Below are 13,934 nucleotides of genomic sequence, written 5' to 3' on the forward strand. Positions count from 1 at the left end.
AGTCGCAACATGAGCGAATGGTATACCATCACTCGTGACGATGTACGTGCTAGAATGTTCTATAAAAAGGTAAGATGTACTCGTTATCTGATATTATAGTATATACTTAGTTGACTTAGCGATTGAAGATTGAGAAGCAATTTGCCGACGATGAGGAGATGCGTATACCTAAAGACAATTTCTCAATTCTATCGTGGGAGCTTTACGATGCTCGTACTTTATTTGAGAGCATGGCAAATGATTTAGTTATAGGACTTACGTGATTCTCCGTTGTCATAAACGCACTCAGCTCGTATTGTTTGGCGTAGTATTTGAAGAAGCATATCAAACTAATCACTTGCTTGGTACCATGCAATATAGCAGATAAACAATTGCTAGTACGAGCATGGTAACGAGACTTCATGGTTAGACGGCAAGATCATGGGTGAATTCATGCGGACACATCCCCATCTGAGGCCAGTCATAGTTTTACTTTAGTATTTTATCAATCACATACGACCATACCTACTAGAAAATACGGGATCCCGTCCGCTCTCCCATAGTCAAGCTAGTAAGGGGCGGATTAGTAGTTGGGTCGGTGACGACCAGCGAATCCCCGCTGTTGTATGTTTTTTGCCTCCTTCTTCGAAGGCTCTGCGATACGCATGGTCCCAAGCCAAGATAGGGATAAAGAGCCCGCTAATGCCAAAGCCAAAAATAAGCATCAGAGATCTCTTTTAATCAATTCTGCTGATTGTGAGTATTTATATAAGTTCTGTTCATGGAACAGAAGTCTTGCAGATGGTTTCAACAATAGATGATCTTGGAGCGAATTAAGCCTTCCTTTTAGAATACTCCCGTTGCCATCGGACATATTTGTTCATGGGGCTTGTGGCTGAAACAATCTGATCGGGGAACGGGAACGATGACTCGAAAGCCACGCGCAACGGGAACGGCGTTGTTGTCCATAGACATGAGTCGCAGGGGAAGAGATCGGGGTACATGGCCGAATGAAAGGATCAGGTGGCTTGCATCAATTTCCAAATAGAATGGATAGTTTCAATCTCACTCGTATCCTCGCAAATCATTGGGCGGATGTTTTGTCAAGTAAAGAGCTGGAATTCCCATTTGACCTTAGTCTTGAGAACAGATAAAATTGCATCGACTAAAAAAACCGTTGGGCTGTGGGCTTGTTGGCTGCGAAAGATCTGAATCGACTAAGAATCAATAGTCTGAGATGCTAGGGCTGATTCGTGACGCCTTATGCTCAATGCAGCCCATGCAATTTCGTGGGGCAGCCTAACGAAAGGGGTCAACAAAGAAAGCATTCAGTGTCAGTCTGTAGCTGTAATGTTTTAACTAAAGAACTCGCTCTTTTGTCCAGCATTTTGTAGTTCCGTTTCTCTGCGTCTTCTCAATCACCATCACCATGAGAACAGCGCTTGTTTCTTTCCTGCTTTTTGCAGTGGTATCCGCAAGTATACGAGTGACCATCGACACAGCGACTGCGGATGCGACAAGCCAAGCTACTTGCATCCCTGTACGCCATTCCATCACAGCGAGTTGTTTCGTTTCATGTGCTGAAAACTCATCTATTAGGACGCATGCAACCGAGCTGTCGGAAAACTGTCGAGCTGCAAACACAAGCGAATGCAGGCGTAGCACGAAAGTGACTGTTCCTCATTTCTACAGTACACTCTGGTCCCTGTGCCGACTACCTTGACCGAGACATATGGAGAGCCATCGACTCTGACTCTGGTTGATACCGAGACTTTGGGTCCTCAGACTGATGAAGCAACGGCGACACAGTCAGATGCGTTGTACGTTCGATGACCCAGAGTGTATCGAACAAAACTGATATCTCGCAGTGCTTTTACCATTCTAACACTCGAGCCTGAGACCTTTACTGTTTCTATCACCCCTCCGGTCAGGACAGTCACTGTTACTGTGGTAAGTGCTGAATACAATTCAACAAAACTATGTTGCGCCGGTACTAATACCGTCTTCAGACACCGGATCCTGAGCAACAAACCCAGGTCAATGTGAGTATTTCTCGACTTTAAACTTGTCAAAACGTGACGACTAACATGGATGTAGACTAGAACAGTTGTCGAGACCGATCGTAGCACGTGCGTGTACTAAATTGGTTGTGGAAAGTGACTGTCACTAACTCCCCTCTAGTACCACCGAGACTACTTACTATAGCAACCTCGCAAGACGCGATATCGCTGCTGAAACCGGAACCATCATCAAGCCAACCGACATCCCATCCTACGCGAGCGCGTGCACCGATCCCGATCAATACAGCAGTGCTTGCGCTTGCTTGGGTGTTGAAGCGACTACCATCGCAGCTACCAGAACTCCCGAGATCGTAACTGTTGGTCCTAGGCCAGCAACAGAGGTTCTGGTCGTGACCGCCACTAGGCCCGCTATCACTGTCACCACTACACTCCCTGGCAAGACATATACAGTCACACTTACTCGTTACTTGCCTGATGTCACCGAGTCAACAACCCTCGAAGCCAGCACGGCTTCGCTATCTACCACTGTCGATCCAGATACCGTCACCATCACCCAGGAGGCTACCCATGTCGACCGGACCAGCGTGATTGCAACTGAAACGCGCTCTGTCGGTCCAGTCTGCTCAACTTACGCGGCAACAAGTACATGCAGCTGCAAGTTCGAAATCATTTGTGATCAGGAAGTCAACATCGATTCGAACACGTTCTTCCATCAGATAGACTTCAACACTTATGTAGGCAACATTGAAGAATGTATGAGTCGTTGTGACTCCAACCCGAACTGTCAGTTTGGCGATTTTGCTTCGCTCCCCGGTGGTGGACTTTGCTCGAGTTATTCTGGAAACCCTGGATCATCGGGCCGACAAGGTCGTAGCGGCACTAAGTATTTCGAGAAGGATGGAAATGTCAAGTGTTCCGGTTGCTCATTATAGTGTGGATCGGAGGAAGAAGAAGAAGCTTAGTCGAAATTGGACCGTCTCATTCAATGGAGGACTTGATTATGTCTCGTAGAAGAAACTTCATATAATATTGCTATACATTACATTCGAAAGCTAAAGTCAGTTATCACAGTCTTATAGCTTTTGCAGATCAATTTGTATTTTTTTTTTTTTTTTTTTTTTTTTTGTTATTGAGGTTATATACAGGAGTTTTACTACGTTAAAGTTCCCTTCATGACTAGGTTACAGTCTGGAAAAAAAACATACTTTCCACGTGTGACCATTAACCACGTGTCCCATTGAAGTATCTTTAACTAACATGGACCTGTACAGGGGCGGTTCATCTGCAAAGCTACAATATGTTTTCGTCACTTCGACCTGTCTTCTGTACCTTATCGCAGTAGGCTTGTTCTCCCGCGCTATTTGGCTTTTTGAGCAGCAGCAGTGGAACAAGGTTGTCGGCGGATGTTGCCTCTATCGGCTGGGGGAAGCGGGAAGGAAACGATGGTGCCAGGTGGAAAAGGTGGCAACGGAGCTACACGAATGAAATATCCTTTTCAATACTATATCTCCTATTGTTATTGCTATGCTTCTGAGTTTTGGTGCCACAGAGAGGTGATCGTGGCCAATGACACGCCTCACATAAAATACGACGTGTTGCATTCATGGTGATTCGTAATCGTACTCGATAATTAGCGATTGTATTTGGGGGATTTCTGATAGTTTTGGATCTGTGAATAGTAAGATTATGTTATTGTTGAGAGGTGGAAAGATGAAGGAGTTTCTCTGAAATGTAAAACTAATATTTTATTAGGCATGGCAGACACACCCCCACTCTAAAACTGTATCTGGGTTAAGATTTTGTTGATATATCGTTAGATTTTGCCCTTGTATTTGCCTAAAGGAGTCAGATATGTCGAATCACAAGGGCCTTCTCTTCTGATCCGCTCCCGCTTCGCTTTGGTTTTGAGTTAGAGATAAAGATACGAGAAAGGGTGGGTATTGCGTGTTGGTCTGGTTCGGTGTGCTCAAGTGCCGAAGATCGCTGTGTAAAGCCGAGTGTGCACCATAGTTATGGGACTGTGATGAGAAGAGAAAAGAGAAATCATCTGCAGGTGGCCATGCTTTACAGTAATGATAGATGAGCGCGGTCACCGCCATGGCGTTGTGCAAAACTCGAGCCGAGACTGGGAGCTACTAAGATGGGTTTTTTTTTTCTTGCTTACCTTGGCTAGAAAACGTAATCAAAAGGAATTTTATTGTACTCTCAAAAATGCCATAAACCTAAAGTTTGCTGTAGTTCCTGTGTGGCAGATTGGGTTACATGCAATATCACTGTTCCTATAGTTCTTCTGTTCAGGATGTTTAAGAAGAATGTACTGACCAAGCAACGAAGAGCAAAATGAAGCATCCAATGAAGAAAGTTTACTTTTGCCACCAACCTTGTGTTATCCTGCGTGACTTGGGTTCTACGACATCTGGTAAAGCCTTGTCCTATTTTAATAAATCACACTCATTTCATGAAAAGGACATTTAGACGGTGTCTGAGATCAAGATTGACGGTTTGTATTCGTTTCAAGATAATTGTCAAAGGACACCACGAAGTTGTTGAACTATTGTTGGGAGCAGGAGAACAGCCACTGTGTACAGCCTAGCAAAAGCTCCTTCTTTCAAAAACCCGTATTAAAGAGTTCAGTAGCTTGTGTATCACAAAGAAAATCTGATCAAGAAAGTCAGTTCTTCAAAGATGTCAACTTACTGTATTGAGTTCCTCATTAGTATATACTTTCAGTTTAGAATGTAAAGAACATCACAAACATTTAGACTTCGGTTCACAGATCTGAGGAATATAAATTGAGTCGCTCCCCCTTACAATGATACAACAACAAAGACATCTTAACATATTATCATCTACTCCCTTCCACAACTTTCCAGACTGCTAAAGATTTCTTCATCTACTTCCTTTCACAACATCCCAAATTCCGAAAAAGATACCAGTAAGTCTAACCAGACCCCAACATTCCCTCGTTTGTGTCATGGTCAAGCTAACATCTGGGCTCAAGCCATGCACGGACAACCAGCTTTGCCCATCATCCTCATCAACGGATACCCAGACGTCCCGACGTCTGTCGTCGCCAACAAACTTGACGATCAAATCACGATTTGGGATGTCAAACGTCTCCTGGGACTCGGCTATCGTGAAGACGGGGTCCCAGTCGCGCAGTCCAAAGATTCGTTTAACACTTGTTATGTGTTTACGGATTTCATTGTCGACGACTTGAATGGGCAAATCACCATGGAGAAGTACAGCGAGATGGCAAAAAATCGCGGATGCCCTTTGATTGTCATCAACCTCGTATGCCATCCAGGTGAGCGTCGCGGCAGGACGCCGATGTGGAGGGGCCCCAATGGTCTCTTCTGGACAGAACTCAATGTCTCGACAGAAAGTGCCAATTCGATGGCGACGAAGATTGCAGGCCACGCGACACTCGAGGCCTTTTCATTTTGGCATTGCAGTTGAGTTGGCCAGGCGAGGTATATGCTGCGTTTCTGTACTTCCAGATGCTGTAAATTGCCGTCGGTCAGCTTTTGTGACCTTGAGTTTGGCCGATGGCATTAACATAAGTCCAACAGATATACCTGGCTTGCGGTCGCTTGTTGTTCAGAAATTCGGGTGGTTTTCCATTTAGTGTTGCAATGTTGGTTTTGGCATATAGAGTACGGTACGGTACATCTAGGGAAAAATATGGTTAACTGTTGCTGTCACATAGAACTTTTAAAGAATCGATATCAATATCATGAAGCAAGATTCTATGAGTCACTCAAGTCAGATTTCAATCAATTCTATGATTCGGTGGATTTAGTAAAATTATCGTGGAAATGGGCAATGCCTCTAAGTTCTCCATGTCCCAACTTGAATATTGGGAAAGTGAATTGACGCATTGGAAGGATTTATCACGTGGAGGGGGAGCCAAAGTCTAGAAGAAAAAAACAGCGCGAAAATGCAAAAAAACAGCTCCCCGAAACCTGGATCGAACAAGTGACCTTTCGATGACATATAACAATTACAGTCGAACGCTCTTCCAGCTGAGCTATTCGGGGAGATCTCCGAATCGGAGGAATAGCTATTGATGCTGCGAGAGTTTGATAACAGCAACTATATCGGCTCTCTGTATTGTAACCCAGCATAACACATTTAACAACTCCCATTTCTACTACTATCTGCATTTCACTTTTTTTTTTTTTTTTATTGGATGAAAGCAACTTTCAGATACTATCTAGTCGCCTGTAACTGTAGAAATCTTAAACCTGTAATTTACAGACGTGATTCGTGAGTAGTATACATAGCCCCGTACATTGACCGTCCGGTCCGCTAGTTAACGCCCGAGTACGCGTTTCTCGTTCCCCGTATACACAGACAACATCAAGCCCGTAGCAATACCATTGGCATTTAAACGTTTCCATCCCTGACTAGACTACGACGGGGGCCCCGATAAGACAAGGCAGAATTCTCCGGCTCAGGAACGCACAGTCATTGATTCGCCAGAAACATCAGCGAAAAGACACCTTGTCGCGTTCCAGAAGAACGAGTGGATGTCTGAGCAAAGGTCAATCTCATTCGCCTGACTACGGCTGTCAGATCGGCCAGGTCCAGTTCCTCTAGCCTTATTGAGTTAAATCCGATGCATTGAAACGGTATCTGAGATCCACTACATGACCGAGCGTTGGTGAACGAAGCTAAACGAGGTTGAACGAGACTGTCAAACGCAGGGGAAACATGAGCGTGGCTTAGTCGTTGCTACTACTGGAGTGCTTGGCCCGTGAATACGCCAATTGTCAACCATTTGCTAATGAAGGTCAAGTTTCTCATGTCTAATTTTAGGGGTTTTTGCGATGGAAGATTTATAAAGATGGCCAAAACTCCCAAAGATTAGATTTAGACTATCGAACAATCAAGCCTCCTTTTCCTTTCGCTCTTTGTACCATCATTTTTTTTTCGAGTTTCTGATTGACACATCAGCTCATTGACAATATTTTACTAGACGTTTGTTCATCATTTGAACTTTCATTCATTCTCTAATTTTTCCGACTTTTTAATCCTCAACACCAACAATGGACATGTACCAACGAGACGCATCGGCTGATGCCGGGGACGCGGGTGGCTTCAAGCTGTATCACTACGATCCATCAATGGCTGGCGGTGTCATATTCACCCTCCTTTATATCGGCACCACAATCTTTCACACCTGGCAACTTTACCGAGGACGATCCTGGTTTACGATTCCTTTAGCTATTGGTGGTTTACGTATGAACCTTACCACGTGCTTAACATAAATCCATGCTGATCTGTTTTTAGTTGAGGTTATTGGATATGCTGCGAGATGCAAGTCTGCCAACGAAACCCCAAATTGGGAATTGGGCCCTTATATCATCCAAAGTATCTTTCTGCTCGTCGCTCCAGCACTCTTTGCTGCCACCATTTATATGGAGCTTGGTAGAATCGTTGAGATGATTGATGGAGAAGGGCGGGTGATGATCAGCAAGAAGTGGATGACTAAGATCTTTGTGACTGGAGACATACTATCATTCTTTCTGCAAGGTGGAGGTTAGTAAACTCTGGCGCATGCTTTGTGAAATTGATACTAATATGCGGACACAGGTGGTGGCTACCAGTCTTCTGGTACACTCGAGGCGTTAGATGCAGGAGCGAAAATCATTATTGCTGGATTATTTGTCCAACTGATCTTCTTCGGCGTTTTTGTCATCATCGCCATATCCTTTCATCGAGCTATCAGTGAAAACCCAACAGGCCGGTCGACCAGCGGACTCCCATGGAAGAAGCACATGATGGTGCTTTACGTTTGCAGTTTCCTTATCATGGTTCGATCACTTTTCAGAGCGATTGAGTATTTGCAAGGCAACAGCGGTTTCCTTCTTCAGCATGAGATTTATCTCTACATCTTCGACGCACTCTTGATGTTCCTCGTTATGGTAATCTTCAACTGGTTCCATCCATCTGAGATAACTGCCATCTTGGACGAGAGAAGGGGTGGTAAAGGGTACAGCATGGGAGCGTTCTCGTCGTGCGCGTAATTTCGATGTTATCTTTAAAGGCGTTGGTCAAGACGTTTCCAGACAGGGGATTATGGTTATAAATGTCAATTAGATTAAAGTTTCCTATGTTTATGATGTTGTACCGACAACTTGAAGAGGCCAAGCAATCCATTCCCTCCAATATGAACCCAGTAAATCCGTTACTACCTCCACTATATCTTGACCCCATCCTTCCATAAACCAGGTATCGTGCATAAATCGATGCAAAAGTGCTCCGTAAAACGCATACAATATCAGGGCTGGTGGCTGTCGCTGTTGCAACAATGTAAAGTACGCCTCGGGGGCAAATGGCACAAGTAAGAAGGCACCTTGCCATGATCTGTTAAAGATTGACTCGCCTGGTGACTCGATTTCCATTGACGAGAATTGTTCCATGAACATGTGGCACCTTCTGAGGACTTGTAATGTGTCCTCGTACGTTTGCTCATCGGGGTTGCTCTTCCATACTTCTCTCGTGCGACAGAAATGCTGATCAGCAGGGTGCGAGTGCTGGTTGAGGTCCAGCTCGTCAAAGTTACCAATCGTCAAGAGATCCCTCAAGGGACCATCTCTCAATTCGTAAAAACACGGATCGATCATAGTCTGAACACCGCGGAGCATTGGAACCCAGCTCAAGCCCAGTATACGATCTTTACGGCTTATCCGTTCTGAATCATCCCAAAGGTCATGACCCAGGCGACCTTGAATACCGAATACATAGAGCGCATTGAGTGATGACCATGCGAATAATGCATCAGAGACTTCTTCCGGAGGTAGCTTTATTGTTTCGTTAAAACCCTTCAAGCTTTGGTTGTGATAACGGGAAGCTTCTCCTACATGTCTCAATCTCTCGTTTGGCTGGAGGTATGCGAGGTGGAGAGCAGAAAGACCGAGCAGAAGCCGCATCACAAACGGATGTTTGAAGGCAATTTGTGGAAATGTGTGTTGAAACGTAAGCGACAAGGCTGAGTTCTTGTATATATCATGGCAGGTGGAGATGGTCCAATGATGGAGAAGTGCCATGTCTCTGATTCCAAATTCGGTAGTCGCTTGATCTGATGGTTGCTCTCTTAGGATAGCTGCGAGACCAGGAAGTGGAGAAAAATGTCGAGGCCGAGGCGAGGGTCCAAAGCTGGCATGCGAGGCTGGTGAATGTGAAGGGTGGTCTACAGAGAGGGATCCTGCTTGGGAAAATGGGTATTCGCATTCAGCTCCACGTCGCTGACAAGCACGACATTTAGGCTTTTCCTCAGTGCACTAACCGCATCAGTATCAATTGTATTGTTTGCTAAGATTGTACTCACCTTTACACGACGCCTCCTGCAATCAGTGCATCCCGTTTTCACCTTTTTGTGGCCACGACGCAATTTAGCACCCTTCCTTAAGGCTGATGCGTCATCTTCTGCGTCGCTCATGGCAAGGGTGAGACTAGTAATTAAAATTTTGATAAACGAGGAATTAGATGGGAAAAAAGAAAGTTGGAGGTAAGGGAGCGAGATGCTAGGTTTTGTTGGTTGGGGAAATTGAACGGCACGATACGAAGTCAAACGAGGTCTGAGCGAAGATGGTCGGACGTGGCTTGGCTGCTTGATAGGTCAATCTGGGAAGATCGTTCATCCAGATCCACCACTTGCCAATCTTTAACCAAGAATAGTTAGCTGCCAACGGAGATCCCGGTCGTGTCTTTTCCAGTTCGGACGTTTCCGAGACGGTACGGATGAATGGTCAGGTCGAACTCAATTGACAATGTCATTACGGCTTTAGAACTTCAAGAAAATGACGCTGATTCTATTCAAGATGCAAACTAGTCTATTTCATCGGCGAACAAAGAAAATGGTAATGAACAAGCACCGGAACTGATAGAATGAATTCTGATAAATCTCGCTGTGAATGAAGTTCCCAGACAGCTGCTGGCTTACTTCCGTCGCTGACGGTCGTCGCTGAGTTCAGAGGTCTCATACGCCGACAATTCGACGTTCTCCGCATCCGAAGTCTTGGTGTCCTTCTGCAACGACTCGACATACCAGACCACAAGAATGACCATAACAAGAGCCATCAGAATAGCATCAAACACATACAAGTAGACCTCGTGTGAAATGAGATATCCCTTGTTGCCCTGTAGATACTCCACCACGCGGAAAATACTTCGGACGAGGATAAGAAAACTCGAAACGTAAAGGACGAATAAATATCGCTGCCACGGGACGACACCTCGCAAAGACTCGGGAGTAGGACACTTCTTCAATCGCCAGTGGAAAAGGAACGATGTGACGACAAAGAAGCCAAAGACCACAATCTGAACCAATAGACCTGCGATAATGATCTTCTCGCCCATCTCGTAAAGGTCCAGTGTACCGGCGGACTGAATTCCTCCGCCACCAGCCTGGAGACCAAACGCGATGACATCGCCAGTCACAAAAATGCGTGTAACCCATTGAACAGGTATAAGCGATAAATGAGACGCGCCGACGGTTCGGATCAATCGGCCGAGGATCATGTAAATCGATGCGGCGAAGAGAGCGGGTGCGACGAGGATGGGAATGGCTTGGAGGACGAAGCCGCCGACGGATTCTTTATCGAAGTGACCCCATATTCTACCGGCGTAACCTATTGTTTCGACTTGAGAAATAACCTGTTAGCTGAAGCTGGTTGAGATGATGGGTAGTTTGTCAACTTACAGAGGCCACCGATTGTAAATGCTGTGAAGTAGTAAGCCCGCACACGGATCAATCTCCATGTATGGGCTGCTGTGAGAATGGCGAAAACGACGACGCTAACGACTGCTGCTGGTAGTGAAGGGTCGTAGCGGTAGAGCTTAAAGTCGAACGCATCGGCGTCATAAGAAGCGTCGGCCATGATTAAAATGATAAAACACGCTCAAAGATGACTGTCGGTATGGAAGGAAACGAAAGACATGTGATGGGAAAGGAGCAGACACTTTTAATACTTTATACAAGCTGATGACTCGGGATTGCCAGGGACTCTACGTCGCTTTGCAATTCCTTAGTGGAACTTGTCGTTTTTTTTTGTGGCTTGGCCACGGGCGCGAGCGAGGTTGAGCGAGGTTCGTATACGAATCTGAACGAGGCCCGAGCCTTGACCCACGCTTCGGCCGAATCTAATCGTGGGCTGTGATCGTTTAAAGTAAATTCGTATTGAGATCAGATCTACTTTCTAATTATTGCATAACAGCGAGATAAGCCCGACAGGCAAGTCCAGTCTACCAAAACAGACCATCATCCAAGCTAATCGGTCCCGGTTTTGGTACAATTGGACAAAGCACCACAATCCCATTCTCCGCATCTTCTTGACCAGGAATTGGCGCGTCAATATCGAGATCAGCCATTAACATCTCAACCTGTCGAATAAATTAGTTATTGCTTAATTTTGACATGTTTTGCAACTCACCTTCCCGACAGTGCCGTGATCCACAGCACAAGCTCTCATGTTATGCGCTAACCGAACAGCTAGTGAAGCCGCAAACATGTTGGTCTTGCCAACCTCACTCATGACACTCATGAGAGCCGTGAAATTGTCCTCGCTTTGACGATTACCACTCGTTGTAAAGTCCGTTAGGAAAAATGATGCTGCGACGAAAGTAGCGAATGACACCAGTGGGTTTCGGAATCTGATACCAAGGTCAGAGACAAGTGCCACAGTCATCATGATTTGAAGCGCAGATTCCATGACGCGAGAGTTGATATGTGGAAGCAGAGACATGTCCATCTGTGAACGAGTCGTCACTGCACGGTGAATGCATATCATTGCTGTGTGCAGCTGCAGGTTAATAAGAACAGCAGCGGGATTGTCCATGTTCTCCGGACATCGCAAGTCCGAAGGCAAAGTTGCGAAAGCGTTGGTCACAGCCTCGTCTAGTTTCTGCAGTTGGGTCCAATCATTGTTATCTTCATCTTCCTCGCTTGCTCGGGAGAAGTTGAAACACTCATTGAACAAGTGAACTGCGATGACTCTGCATGCGCTGGTGGAAAGCTCAAACATGCCTTGGCCGAGAGCTTGCTTGAGGGTTATGGTAGGTACTGGAGTACTGGATAGAAAGGCATCGATCGACGTTGGTAACCGTGTTTGTATCTGGTCGAAATTAGTTGAGATGTCAATCGAGAGTTAGAGGTACGTACGCTTCGCCAGTCCATCATTGTGGGCCAACCACCAGTACTACTCGTGATCCTGTCGGTCGTAAAGACAACCCAAAATGTCTTCCTCCGTTCTTCCTCTTCGGTAAAGTCCAGTGCCGGAGGTAAAGTCAAGCCAGCGGAATTTTTGCCATCAAGACGGTGCAGACCAAGTATGTGAGCCAATCGAATAGATCTGGCAACACTCATCGACGCTCGCGAGAACCATAGATGTTGTGCTTCAAAATGACCAATGAGAACCCAAGCTTGACAGTGGGCTAGTGAAACCTGTTCACTATCACTCTGTTAAGACATCAGCGTTTTGCACTTTGACATGTTCAGTGAATGTATGCATACCTTCATCTCGTCTGCTTGGATATACTGCCGCGCTCGTACATAGAATGCCTCAGCCATATGCCCATACGTCTGCGATGCACTTGCCCCGGCGGCCAATATCGCATATTGTAGGCACATGGGTGGTTGCATATGTGTCGGTCTGTACAGAGAGGCAATATATCTCTCACCATGAATCATGAATGAGTCGGACTGGAGTTTCGTGAAGTAAATAGTCGTTCTTTCAATCTATGTTAGACTTATTGATCTCTATATCTCATATAAATTCTCAGTTCTCACTCACAGCTCATCAACAATATGAGGAGGCGGCAACCTCTCAAATCGACCCGTGTCAATGAGTTCCGTACTGAAGGGTTGGAACTCGGGCGGACTATTCTGTGATTCCAGTCTCGCCTCCAAATCCCCTACACCAGTCAATATCTTCACTGTGCATCAAGAAGTAAGTAATACGTACGGATTCGACTTTGCATGTCGCGTAATCGCGGTCTCATAGCCGGATTAATCACAGGCTTTTTTCGCGCAGCCGGATAATCGCATTTCTCGTTGGTCTTGGCACAACGGCCACACATGGGGATCGCTTTGTCGCATTTTAATTTTCTGAATCTGCATAGTTGGCATGAGAATGGTGAGAGTGCGCCCAAGTCTGATTCTGAACCTGAGGGCACTTGAGGTGATTGAGATGAGCGGGAGTCTCCGGACATGGTTTTTACTGGGGTAAGTCTGAGACTTGGCAGCGAACTTAAATCGTAATGAACAGAGCTAGTTCTACATATAAAATATGGCAGGCCTAGATAAGTTTCGGGGATCGACAATGCGAGAAGAAGCGAAAGGGAGGCTCGGGTTATCGTTGAAGATTGCTCACGTTTGTGGGGCTGTCAGCATACTTTCCTATTCTGGCTTACTTCAGCGGATTTCTTATGTACATATCATCAACTTGCTACAGATAATTCATGACATCAATTACAGATGATGAAAGCAAACTCCTCATCCCGTCATTTACTTATTTTTGATAACACTGTACGTCAAAATCCACCGACATCGAAGTTGTTCATACACGCCAAGGGCGAGCATTTCCTGCCACTGACGGTCATGCAAGGGCAGCCACGGATGATCCACCAATGAGATGTCGCTGTGCCAAGCGGGTCGGTCGGAACATAGTTCATCCGTGTCAGCTCCTATCCGCATGTGGTCAAGCGTGCACAAACACTTCATAGTGTTATGCTATCGTGATAAGTAATTGTGAACTAGAAAAAAATGAGTTTACCACTAATGACTGTATTTCAGTCGATGATAAGAACATCTTAATACAAGATTCACATTTTTGTCTCTATATGTCGGAACGAGATTATTGCAGATAAAGGTTCCTATCAGGCTTTGAGGAAAACCCCATCAATCAAGTAGGTAGAGGTTTCTTCTTG

General features: G+C 45.5%; 6 protein-coding genes and 1 non-coding gene across 7 annotated transcripts; 3 read left to right on the forward strand and 4 right to left on the reverse strand.

Annotated features, from left to right (window-relative positions):
- Window positions 1–1,408: 1,408 nt before the first annotated feature.
- EDB82DRAFT_530937 (uncharacterized protein) lies at window positions 1,409–2,932 on the forward strand (the record flags this gene model as incomplete). Its single annotated transcript, XM_025725737.1, has 6 exons — window positions 1,409–1,519; window positions 1,672–1,799; window positions 1,848–1,929; window positions 1,989–2,021; window positions 2,077–2,108; window positions 2,161–2,932. 6 exons carry the CDS (start codon window positions 1,409–1,411, stop codon window positions 2,930–2,932), a joined length of 1,158 nt encoding a protein of 385 aa, XP_025594306.1.
- Window positions 2,933–5,003: 2,071 nt separating this feature from the next.
- On the forward strand, window positions 5,004–5,459 carry EDB82DRAFT_530938 (uncharacterized protein; the record flags this gene model as incomplete). Its single annotated transcript, XM_025725738.1, has 1 exon — window positions 5,004–5,459. One exon carries the CDS (start codon window positions 5,004–5,006, stop codon window positions 5,457–5,459), a length of 456 nt encoding a protein of 151 aa, XP_025594307.1.
- Window positions 5,460–5,955: 496 nt separating this feature from the next.
- Window positions 5,956–6,040, reverse strand: EDB82DRAFT_t291. Its single transcript has one exon. It is a non-coding gene; the product is annotated as a tRNA-Tyr (tRNA).
- A 1,011-nt stretch (window positions 6,041–7,051) lies between these two features.
- Window positions 7,052–8,032, forward strand: EDB82DRAFT_548820 (RTA1 like protein-domain-containing protein; the record flags this gene model as incomplete). The annotated part of the gene is made up of 3 exons (XM_025725739.1): window positions 7,052–7,244; window positions 7,296–7,544; window positions 7,599–8,032. The coding sequence occupies 3 exons, from the start codon at window positions 7,052–7,054 to the stop codon at window positions 8,030–8,032; spliced, it is 876 nt and encodes a 291-aa protein (XP_025594308.1).
- A 51-nt stretch (window positions 8,033–8,083) lies between these two features.
- On the reverse strand, window positions 8,084–9,768 carry EDB82DRAFT_518218 (uncharacterized protein). Its single transcript, XM_025725740.2, has 2 exons — window positions 9,337–9,768; window positions 8,084–9,289 (listed from the first exon to the last, which is right to left on the reverse strand). Exons 1-2 carry the CDS (start codon window positions 9,445–9,447, stop codon window positions 8,123–8,125), a joined length of 1,278 nt encoding a protein of 425 aa, XP_025594309.1. The 5' UTR covers window positions 9,448–9,768; the 3' UTR covers window positions 8,084–8,122.
- A 43-nt stretch (window positions 9,769–9,811) lies between these two features.
- Window positions 9,812–11,029, reverse strand: EDB82DRAFT_453473 (RTA1 like protein-domain-containing protein). The gene is made up of 2 exons (XM_025725741.2): window positions 10,711–11,029; window positions 9,812–10,651 (listed from the first exon to the last, which is right to left on the reverse strand). Exons 1-2 carry the CDS (start codon window positions 10,886–10,888, stop codon window positions 9,948–9,950), a joined length of 882 nt encoding a protein of 293 aa, XP_025594310.1. The 5' UTR covers window positions 10,889–11,029; the 3' UTR covers window positions 9,812–9,947.
- Window positions 11,030–11,165: 136 nt separating this feature from the next.
- Window positions 11,166–13,378, reverse strand: EDB82DRAFT_518220 (fungal-specific transcription factor domain-containing protein). The gene is made up of 6 exons (XM_025725742.2): window positions 12,971–13,378; window positions 12,800–12,920; window positions 12,520–12,736; window positions 12,169–12,465; window positions 11,441–12,121; window positions 11,166–11,390 (listed from the first exon to the last, which is right to left on the reverse strand). Exons 1-6 carry the CDS (start codon window positions 13,215–13,217, stop codon window positions 11,253–11,255), a joined length of 1,701 nt encoding a protein of 566 aa, XP_025594311.2. The 5' UTR covers window positions 13,218–13,378; the 3' UTR covers window positions 11,166–11,252.
- Between the last annotated feature and the right edge of the window lie 556 nt (window positions 13,379–13,934).

Source organism: Fusarium venenatum (genome assembly GCF_020744135.1).
Source record: "Fusarium venenatum strain MPI-CAGE-CH-0201 chromosome Unknown EDB82scaffold_4, whole genome shotgun sequence".
Lineage (NCBI taxonomy): Eukaryota > Fungi > Ascomycota > Sordariomycetes > Hypocreales > Nectriaceae > Fusarium > Fusarium venenatum.

Coding starts and splice junctions, on each gene's coding strand:
- EDB82DRAFT_518218 (XM_025725740.2), bottom strand. CDS start 9,447: ATGAGCGACGCAGAAGATGACGCATCAGCCTTAAGGAAGGGTGCTAAA. Junction 9,290..9,336: donor GCAGGAGGCGTCGTGTAAAG/GTGAGTACAATC, acceptor TGATGCGGTTAG/TGCACTGAGGAAAAGCCTAA.
- EDB82DRAFT_453473 (XM_025725741.2), bottom strand. CDS start 10,888: ATGGCCGACGCTTCTTATGACGCCGATGCGTTCGACTTTAAGCTCTAC. Junction 10,652..10,710: donor ATTTACAATCGGTGGCCTCT/GTAAGTTGACAA, acceptor TTATTTCTCAAG/TCGAAACAATAGGTTACGCC.
- EDB82DRAFT_518220 (XM_025725742.2), bottom strand. CDS start 13,217: ATGTCCGGAGACTCCCGCTCATCTCAATCACCTCAAGTGCCCTCAGGT. Junction 12,737..12,799: donor CCTCATATTGTTGATGAGCT/GTGAGTGAGAAC, acceptor ATAGATTGAAAG/AACGACTATTTACTTCACGA. Junction 12,122..12,168: donor CAATGATGGACTGGCGAAGC/GTACGTACCTCT, acceptor AATTTCGACCAG/ATACAAACACGGTTACCAAC.